The 10,502-nt window shown below is 51.4% G+C and overlaps 1 protein-coding gene across 1 annotated transcript; it reads right to left on the bottom strand.

The window, feature by feature from the left end:
• Nucleotides 1-955: 955 nt before the first annotated feature.
• Nucleotides 956-5,695, bottom strand: LOC308122454 (double-strand-break repair protein rad21 homolog A-like; the record flags this gene model as incomplete). Its single annotated transcript, XM_080484261.1, has 13 exons — nucleotides 956-1,147; nucleotides 1,435-1,518; nucleotides 2,099-2,281; nucleotides 2,418-2,563; nucleotides 2,938-3,094; nucleotides 3,169-3,392; nucleotides 3,781-3,909; nucleotides 4,032-4,154; nucleotides 4,251-4,460; nucleotides 4,602-4,708; nucleotides 5,097-5,196; nucleotides 5,287-5,416; nucleotides 5,552-5,695. 13 exons carry the CDS (start codon nucleotides 5,693-5,695, stop codon nucleotides 956-958), a joined length of 1,929 nt encoding a protein of 642 aa, XP_080340387.1.
• Nucleotides 5,696-10,502: the final 4,807 nt, after the last annotated feature.

Consider the following 10,502-nt stretch of genomic DNA (forward strand, 5'->3'; position numbering starts at 1 on the left):
GCAGAACAGATTCACTCTAATGTGTCTCTAGTCTCACTCTTATCGCAGGCTTCGTTTCTTTGCTTCGTCATGCTTCATGCAAACTGCATCAGAACGGATTTGGGTCCAATTTTTTATCGTAAAAAAAAATAATCCTGACAATTGGTTTCTGATTGGAGACGCGAGCGCAGCGCTTGTAAGAACAATACGATTTTTATTAAATTTTTTTCCTAAAGTGCTGCAATACAGTCTTGTATTCATTAAACCGCAGAGTCCACAACTCATACCTGCGCAAACTCTTTTTAAAACAATCTGGATACAGGCGCATTCTCCGTCCGGTGGAGAAGAGTGGATGGAGTGACAAACCCACGGCTGTAAACTAAATCTTCACTTTGGTAACACTGAGCGGCGAGAGACAGCAGCTCCAAACAACCAGATGCTGCGACGGAGCGTCTTCCACCAGCCACTTCAACGACAATGTCCAGCCTGTGTCCACATGGTGGTTCGTTTTTCCTTTCCGTGTTGCTAATGGCTGCTGCCGCTGGGCTTTGGGGAAGAACGTGGAAACTCTACATAGACCTGGCGAACCACTGCGGCGCCGCGCTGATCCTCCTCAGAGCTCAGAGTTGTGGCTCTGCAGGCCTGTCAGAGCTGCTTCCAGCCAGAAACCAAGGCTGTGTGGACACGGGCTTTTATACATAAAGTGCATGAATTTTTCTATAAAGTCTAAAATAAATAAATAAATAAAATAGGCAGAGAATGAGGGAAGAACGAGGCCTAAAAGACATTTCATTAAAAAAAACATAACTCGGTATTAAAGTGGATATTGTTTGGAGTTGCGATCTTCTTTACGAAGCCAAGTCACCTTTCTTCCCCCCCTCACACTGCCCGACACGAAAGCACCACATGATTCAGGTGAATAACTGTTAAGATGAGCAGACCGGCCTGACGGCGGAGCTTCCTCGGAGCGCTTCTCTCAGATGATGTGGAAGCGAGGGCCGGGCGTGGCTACGATGTCGCTGTACGGCTCCTCCTGGACCAGCTCCACCGCCTGCTGCTTCTTCAGCACCAGGAAGCTGTAAAACTTGGCCGCCGCCTGCTTTCGGTTGTTGTTCCTGCAGAGATCCAGCAGGCTGACCGACTGGGCGCCTGTTTTGGCCATCACCCTCTGTTGGGGGGGAGACAGGCAGTCAGGACGGGGAGATCTGATTGGTCGTGGTGGGTTTTGATCTGAAAACTTGTGTTGGACTCATCAAAGATGGCGGAGACATTGGTTCTTCTACTGGTGAAAGTAGTTAGTGTTTCACTGCACGTCTCACTATTACATAAGACGTTAGAAAACATCCATTTCTCCAACAACCACAAACATCCGCCACTAAACAACGTGAAACAGTAAATTCAATAAATACAACTGAACTTTTGTAAGTTCAGAAACTGTAAACTTCACTTCAGTACCTGGAGGCCATGAAGCATCTGCTGGGTTCTTTTGTTCCACCTCCTCTCCTCCTGGTCCTGATCTCCTCCCTGCACCTCCTCCTCCTGACACACATACACACACACACACACACATGCACACGCATACGCATACACACACACACACACACACACACACACACACACACACACACACACACACACACACACACACACACACACACACACACACACACACACACACACACACACGCGCGCACACACACACACCAGTGTTTCTATGAATGTGCACATATAGAAAACATAGACATACATGTGTAGATTTCTATATGTGCAATGACATTTAAAAATGTTTTGCCTTTAATGTCTCAAATCACCTGTATGGCAATTTGAATTGCATTTAGTCTCTTTATAAAAATATAAATAAATATTTACTTTGCTCTGTTATGTTTGCTCTGTTGTATTTTTGTTGTTATAATAATTTCATTTGTGCCCACATGTCCGAAATAAACTTTTAAATTCAATAAAAAAAAAAAATTCTAAACTAATTTTATATAGAGAGAGAGAGAGAGAGAGAGAGAGAGAGAGAGAGAGAGAGAGAGAGAGATGTATAGATGATGGATGTATCTGTGTCAATGAGTCATGGAGAAGCAGTGTGTGGTCAGTGTGTGGATCTCCGTCTCACCTCGTCGTCAGAGTCGTCGTCGTTCTTCTTCTTGTCCTTGTCCACCAGCAGGTCCAAATCAATCAGCTGGCTGATGTTGGTGGTGCTTTCCTCCGGAGGCAGATCCACGCTGGCTGTCTCCAGCTGCTGGGACGCAGCAGATACCTCAGACTCCTGCTGCTGCAGCTGGTCCAAGGCTCCCATCTGGAGGGCGGGAGGTCAGAGGTCACAGCAGTACAGTTCAGTGGCTACAGCCAATCAGAAAGGTAGATAAATGAAAATCATGAAAGCATTACAACATGATTCTGGTGTCGGTCAGTGGCAGGAGGGCTGTACTCACGGGCAGAGCCGGCTCCGTGTCCTGCGCTTTGCGTTTTAAGCTCCTCTGGGAGGAAGGAGGCGGCATGGCGGCCTCGTCCAGCGTCGTCCTGCTCCCCTCCACAGCCGACGTCTGCAGAACGCTGGCCTCCTCCATGATGGTCTGGTCTGGAAGACAATCCTCACACGATTCCTGTCATCGTGTACTCGCTTTGTTTCTGAACTCTTCAAAAGGGTTTATTGGGGAATCTGAACCGGGTTTGGTGTTCGAATGCAGAAAAACTGTTAATTAATTAATTAATGAAGCTTAACACCAAGTGGGTTGTTTTCACTGTGAATTAGAACAATTTGTCATCTCATCATGCATGCTGCCTGTTTTTCACTATTCTTCTCTCTTGCATTTGTACGTTTGCATCTTATCAGCCCTGCAAAGGTCAGTCAATCAACACAGGAGGAATAAAACTTCACCTTAAAGCCATTTCACTAAAGTAAACTCACACTTTGTGTGACGTGAATCTACACACACAGATCCATTCTCTCACCCATGATGTCTTTCTGTTGCTGTCCGGCGGTTTCCTCTCTGGGCACCTCCGGGTTCTCCAGATCCTTCAGGAACTCATCCAGACTGTCGGCCTCTCCGCCCTTCCTCCTCTTCCTCAGCTCGTCGGGTACCAGCGGCGTGAGGCATCTTGTAAACATCTGCACACGAGAAGAAATGAGGGCGTGACGAGAGCACGAGTGGCCGCGTGGAACTGCGTCCGTTGAAAACTCACCTTCAGCAGCCGGGCGTTCCACAGGGGCTGAGCCGGGAGGGAGAAGAGCTTCTCCACGCCCCCGGTCTCCTTCCACATCATCAGCTTCTTGGTGGGAGGAGCCAGATCCAACGTGGTGACGATGTCCGAGTAGTCGGAGAGCTGCGCCCGGATGGTTTTACTATCCAGCTCCTTCACGCTGTCCACAATCAGCTTCCTCTTACGCTTCGCCTTGGTTTCCTTCACTGCAACGAGCACGAAACATCAGGAACCAGTCAGAGGATAATAATTATAATTATTATTCTTATTATTAATCTTCAGGAAAATATAAATGTTTGGTCCAAAACAGTAAATGTTGAGCTTCAGATGTCATGACGGTTTTGATCATTGTATTCTGGTTTGATGTTTTATGTTTGGCCAAACTTTCATTCCTTTCTAAACTAAGTTTTCCCTCTTGTATATTTGTTCTATTTCAGATTTATTTCTTTTTCTAATGATGAAAGTTTCTTCGCTCCAAAGCCAGTCAGAAGATCGTCCTCCTGAAGTTGAGACCGATGTTCAGACTAAAGTTAGAAGACGCTGCGTTGAGCGGGATGAGAAAACGAGCCGTTGGGAAACAGGAAAAGCAGCTGCCTGTGATGTCGATGGGCTCCAGAGCGAAGGTTTCCTCCTCGTTGTGAACCAGGTTGGTTTGTTCTGCCTGGTCGGCCATGGTGGGCAGAGGCTCTGTCGGACCGGAATCCGGGCTGTCCGGGGCTCCGGCTAACGCCACACAGTGAGGAAAACATTAATGTTTAACATTAATAACAGCTCGGTCAGTCTTCTGCATTATAGACAACAATGAGTCTGCGCCACACTGTGGAGCCCGGCTGAGTGCGGCTGACCTGAGAGGGCATCGAAGTCGTCCTCGTCGTCTCCGTGGTCCTGAGGCATCATGACGCTCTGTGTGATGGCAGGAGGGTCGTCGAAGATGCCGCCTCCATCCTCGTTACTCAGCAGCTTGTCCACTGCACATTACATGAGTAGGATTGACGTGTCGTGTTTCAGTTCTCGGGTTCTAAAAACAAAAACGTTTGACGGTGTGCGACACCGCCAGATCTTACCCAGCATTCCTCCCTCGTGGCTCTCCATGGGGTTGTCTCCGAAGTCGTCCTTGTACTGGTCGTCGTACTCCAGATGGTTGGACTTGTCGGCCATCGGGTTAGCTCCGCCCTCCGCCTCCAGCAGCAGGTTGGAGGCTGACGCTCCCATGATCTCCACCTCGAAGGCGCTCTCCTCTCGCATCATCTCCCGGTCGTCCATTCCAAAGTCAGCTGCGCCAGACAACATAATGAAATATACTGTGACATGGCAAAGCTGAGGCTAATGAGTAAAATGGTTATTCAAACTGTTTCAAATGACCCCAAAAATATATAGAATAATATGGTCAAATAAAGAGAAGTGAAGACGCTCACCAAAGTCATTGTCCTGCAGCAGGTTGAGGTTTCCCACCTCCTCTCTCATGGTGATCTCCTCCACTCTGCTCTGGTTCAAGTTGAACTGCTGAGCCACGTCAATGTCGCTGCACAAAAGACACAGAAGCACCGTCAGGAATTCTGAATTTACCAGCAGCCTGAAAGCCCATTTGTTGCCTTTCCGTGGGATCGGTGCGGCGACCTTTCAGGGATTCTTAAAATTAGAATGGGTTAAACGTGCAGTCAGAGGACAAGCGTGGATGACATTATGAATATGAAAATAGTGTGTGTATCAACCATGGCCTGAAGTGTTCCTGGAGTTGAAATATTCTTTCTACCTCAACCACGTGGGCTATGACTCCTCTCCTTGCTAAAAAAAACAATATCTAAAGCAGCAAGTCGTAGTGGCTTTATATTTTGCCGACTGGAAATAAACAAACAAAAAAGAAGTATTTTCCTGCTGGAATTTCCCCGTCAGGAATAAACAGGACTCACTCCAAGTCTGGCAGCGGTTGGTCAAAGTCGTGGAACTCCTCCGGTAGGGTGATGGCATTGTACGCCGCCTCTCTGTTCTCCTCTGGAAGATCCACCACACCTAAAACGTCACACAGACAGAGCATGAGCCTCTCCACCGACTCTTCCCAACCGCTTCAGGGAATCCAATGACTGATTTAGTGTTTCCAACCTGGTCGAAACGCCATCTTGATCTTGATGAAGGCCTCGTTACAATCTGCCAGCAGGTACTTGGCCTTTCTGTGGTAGATCCTCACCACCCCCAGCAGGAGATGACCCGACGTCCTTAAAGCCATTTTCACCTGAATCAAATGAAATCACAAGGCGATGATTCAATACAAAGCCATCCTCTTGAACCGTTGGCATCCCATGTACAGTTCAACAAACACAACAAGCTGTTTTAAAGCCGTTAGGAGCGAGCAGTGAAAGGAAATGACCTTTGGTGAGATGATGCTCTCCACGCTGCTCTCCAGATTGCACTCAAACACGTGTGCCTTGGTCAGCTTCTTGTCCCAGTGGGCCGCCAGCCAGATTTTGGCCAGCGGCCCTCGTTTGCTAAGGACAAAGTGGGCATAAAACATCGTCTCGGCGCCTCCTCACCACCAGGGAAAGGGGGAAGGGGGGAGGCGTCGGGCCTGGAGGGGAAAAACAAAACAAAACAGGACAAAGACAAAAACACAGAATTGAAATCAGGACTCAGATGTAGTAAAACAGAGCGTAACAGATCCGCTCATTGTCGTGTGGGAGCTTTCATGATGCAGATGTTTGTCTAGTTAATACCAGCAGGAGGCAAATTGATTGAGAATTCTCTAAACCATGGCTCGGTATGGCAACAGTCCAAGTTCTTCTCCTCTTCTTTTGTGTTTAACGACAGGAAGCATCCATAAAGTTGCATTACCGCCATCTGCTGGTTCTGTCTGTCTACATCGTTTCCCACTGCTCTCTTTGTCCCTGATGATTTTTTTCCTCTCTCTCTTATCAGCAGCTTTTCCCTCCCTGATGACTGACACCTTTGGCTGAGATGCCTTGTTGATGCTCGAAGTTACAGGTGAATGGATGAACTGGTTGGACGAGTCACAAAGAAGATCAATATTGATCTATAGCTGTCATGATCAGCTCTCCTGCAGCCCCTTAGGGGGAGGGGTTATTGGCTGCAGGTGTGTGCTTTTTTCCCTGCAGTGTGTTTCAGGTGGGCGTGCCTGGAGGTGGTGTTTGGGATGGAAGAGCTGGCTGGGTTAATTACCAGGATTCAGTACAGCTGCGGGTAGCAGGTGGAGGCGTTTTGGAGGAGTGGCTCTGCTTTTTAAACGGGCTCCTCACTCCACTCGACGCGGGACCGTAAAATCAACAAGAGTTAGGAGTTGTGGTGTTGTCTGTTAACTCTACCTCTTGCTACCTGCTCAACACTCCACGCTCGGGCCCAGCCAGCACCAGCTCGTCCCACACTGCCTCGGCCGCCACCCACTGGACCACAGCTTCAACCTGCTCTGCCCCAATCAGCTCTGTACTCGGCTCTGGTGCTGATTCCCGGGAGCCCCCGTCCGGACAAGGACACGTCCCCTCGCTCCGTCAGCCTGACTCCGTCCACGCTAGCCTGACCCGTGAGCCACTCTCCCCAAGACTTTATCTCTTCTGGAGGAGTCTAAAGTCTAAAATTATTTCGTTTGTTAAATAAAATCCTTGGTTCACTTCATCTTTGTTCTGGTGACTTTCTGCGCTTGAGCCTCTGTCTCCCCGCCGTAACAGTACGGTCCCGCCAAGATGAGCTCAGCAGATCACCAGCCAGGATCAGATATGGACCAGTCTCTCCAGCAGTGCCTCTCGAGCCAAGACGCCAGACTGGGTCAGCATGACGCCTTTCTGCAGAGCCTAGTAGTCAACAATCGGGCAATTCTAGACCAGGTGGCCAGCCTGACCTCCCAGGTGGCCAGCCTGACCTCCCAGGTGGCCAGCCTGACCTCCCAGATGACCAGCCTGACTGTCCAGCAGAACCCGGCCCTCCGGTTACCTGAGCCTTCGGTCTCAGTGCCAGACCTGGGTCCACCTCCTGCAGCCCACTTCAGAGAACCCTTTGCTCCCGTTCCAGAGAGGTACGCAGGTGATCTGGGATCATGCCAGGCCTTCCTGACCCAGGTGGGCCTGGTGTTTGAACTACAGCCCCAGTCCTATTCCTCCGACCGATCCCGGATTGCCTACCTTATTGGACTCCTGTCTGGAACCGCCAGAACTTGGGGAACAGCGTTGTGGGAGGGCCAGGCTCCTGAGTGTAGCTCGTACCAGACGTTCACGGATGAAATGAAGCGGATATTTGACCACCCAGTTCGTGGAAGGGAGGCCAGTGACCGACTCACCCTCATCCGCCAGGGCAACCGCAGTGTGGCTGAATTTGCGATCGAGTTCCAGACCCTAGCAGCGGGTAGTGGTTGGAATGACCGTTCGCTCCAGTCTGCATTCTACCGGGGATTGCAGGATCACCTCCAGGATGAGATCGCCACCCGAGACCGAACTGAAGACCTCGACAAGCTGATTAAACTTAGCATCCAGATCGACAACCGTCGCAGGGAGCGTCGCCGCGAGCGATCTCTGCACTGGACTCCTGCACTCCCCAGACAGCCGCGGGCTGATTCCCCAGGTCCTAGCTCCGAGCCAGAAGCCATGCAGATTGGACATGCCCAGCTCACCCCGCAGGAGAGACAACTACGCCGGTCTAATGACGCTTGCCTCTACTGTGGTGAACTGGGACACTACATCACCCGTTGTCCTACACGCCCGGGAAAAGGACGGGCCCGCCAGTAGTAAGGGGGTTACTGGTGAGCCAAAACCTCTCTAATGCCCCCCAGCGACTCCAATTATCCGGGACGCTCTGTTTCCAGACCCAGACTCTGATGGTCTCTGCGTTAGTGGATTCCGGAGCAGAGGAGAACTTCATGGACTACCAGTTAGCAGAACAACTATGCATCCCGTCTGTCCCCTTGGAATCCCAATTAGAAGCCCAGTCTCTCAACGGTCTCCATCTGGCTCGGGTCACCCATAAGACTGTCCCCGTCACTCTGGTGCTTGCAGGTAACCACCAGGAGATCCTCTCCTTTCACCTCATCGACCACTCTCGCCCCCCGCTGGTTCTGGGGTACCCTTGGTTGCGTACTCACAACCCGCGGATCGACTGGGTGAGGGAGGAGGTCAGTTCCTGGAGCGCCTTCTGCCTTAACCACTGTCTGCGGTCGGCCCTGACTCCGTCTACGCCCACCAGGCCTGCACCCCCGGATGCCACGGACCTCTCCCTGGTCCCTGAGGCATATCGTGACCTGGCTCCAGTGTTCGATAAGGACAAGGCTCTCTCGTTGCCCCCACATCGCCCATATGACTGCCCTATTGACCTCTTACCAGGAGCCACGCTGCCTCACAGCCGCCTGTATAATCTGTCCCGACCTGAACGCACCGCCATGGAGACCTACATTCGGGAGTCCCTGGCTGCAGGCCTCATTCGACCATCTTCTTCTCCAGTAGGAGCCGGGTTCTTCTTTGTGGGCAAGAAGGACGGCTCACTACGACCGTGCATAGACTTCCGGGGACTCAACGACATCACCATCAAGAACCGGTACCCTTTACCTCTGCTCAGCTCTGCGTTCACTCCACTCCACGGCGCCACTATATTCACCAAGCTGGACCTTCGAAACGCCTATCACCTCGTACGCATCCGTGAGGGGGATGAATGGAAGACAGCGTTCAACACACCGCTGGGACACTTTGAGTACCTTGTGATGCCCTTTGGACTCACTAACGCCCCTGCAGTTTTCCAAGGACTCATGAACGACATCCTCAGAGACATGGTTGATCGCTTTGTCTTCATCTACCTGGATGACATTCTTATCTACTCCCGCAATGTTAAGGAACACACTCAACATGTCCACCAAGTCCTGGAGCGTCTCCTCAAGAACCGGCTCTATGTAAAGGCGGAGAAATGCGAGTTCCACAAGACCACGGTGTCATTCCTGGGCTACATCATCTCGCCAGGGGAGGTGAGGATGGATCCCAGCAAGGTCTCGGCGGTTCAGGATTGGCCGCAACCTGAGAATCGGAAGCAGCTCCAGCGATTCCTCGGGTTTGCCAACTTCTACAGACGATTCATCCGGGACTACAGCAAGACCGCTGCTCCCCTGACCGCCTTGACTTCAACCCTTCGACCATTTGTTTGGACTCGTGAAGCAGCCCAGGCCTTTCAGACCCTAAAGCTCCGGTTCACCTCAGCACCTATTCTCGTCCAGCCAGATCCCGGTCGTCAGTTTGTGGTGGAGGTGGACGCCTCAGACTCGGGGGTGGGAGCGGTGCTCTCACAGCGTTCCGCGTCAGACAATAAGCTCCATCCCTGCGCATTCTTCTCTCGACGTCTCTCTCCGGCAGAACGCAATTACGACATTGGAAACCGGGAACTATTGGCTGTCAAGATGGCCTTGGAGGAATGGAGGCACTGGTTAGAGGGAGCTGAGCAGCCATTCATTGTATGGACGGATCATAAGAACTTGGAATATATTCGCTCTGCCAAGAGACTAAATTCTCGCCAGGCCCGTTGGACCCTGTTTTTTGGGCGTTTCCGGTTCACACTCACCTATCGCCCAGGATCCCGCAATGTCAAACCAGATGCCTTGTCCCGTCAGTTCTCCATTGAGGAACCCCCATCTGAACCTGTCCCAATCCTGCCTAAGACCTGCACAGTGGCCTCTCTCACCTGGGAGATCGAGGCCTTGGTCCAAGAGGCCCTCCGGCTACAACCGGACCCAGGTGGTGGACCTGCTAACACAATGTTTGTTCCTGTCCCTGTACGCTCCCAGGTCCTGCAGTGGGGTCACTCGTCCCGGTTCTCCTGTCACCCTGGCGTCACCCGCACCTTGGGAGTGGTGCGTCAAAGATTCTGGTGGCCTACCATGGATCGGGACACCCGGGAATTTGTAGCGGCCTGCACCATCTGTGCCCGCAATAAGACCTCTAACCAACCCAGTTCCGGTCTCCTCCAGCCACTGCCCATCCCGACCCGCCCCTGGTCCCATATTGCAGTGGATTTTGTCACTGGCCTGCCAACTTCTAAGGGTAAGACCACCATCTTGTCTATTATTGACCGCTTTTCAAAGGCAGCGCACCTTGTGGCCCTACCCAAGCTACCCACTGCAAAGGAGACGGCAGACCTGCTGGTTTCTGAGGTTTTTCGCTTGCATGGCATTCCCTTGGACATTGTGTCGGACCGAGGCCCTCAGTTCACGTCAGAAGTTTGGAGGGCGTTCTGCACCGCACTGGGAGCTAAGGTGAGCCTGTCTTCGGGTTTCCATCCGCAGTCTAACGGGCAGACAGAGCGACTCAACCAAGAGATGGAGACCCTTCTCAGATGTGTAACTG

The sequence above is a fragment of the Lipophrys pholis genome (assembly GCF_963383615.2).
Source record: "Lipophrys pholis genome assembly, chromosome: 17".
NCBI classification, from domain to species: domain Eukaryota; kingdom Metazoa; phylum Chordata; class Actinopteri; order Blenniiformes; family Blenniidae; genus Lipophrys; species Lipophrys pholis.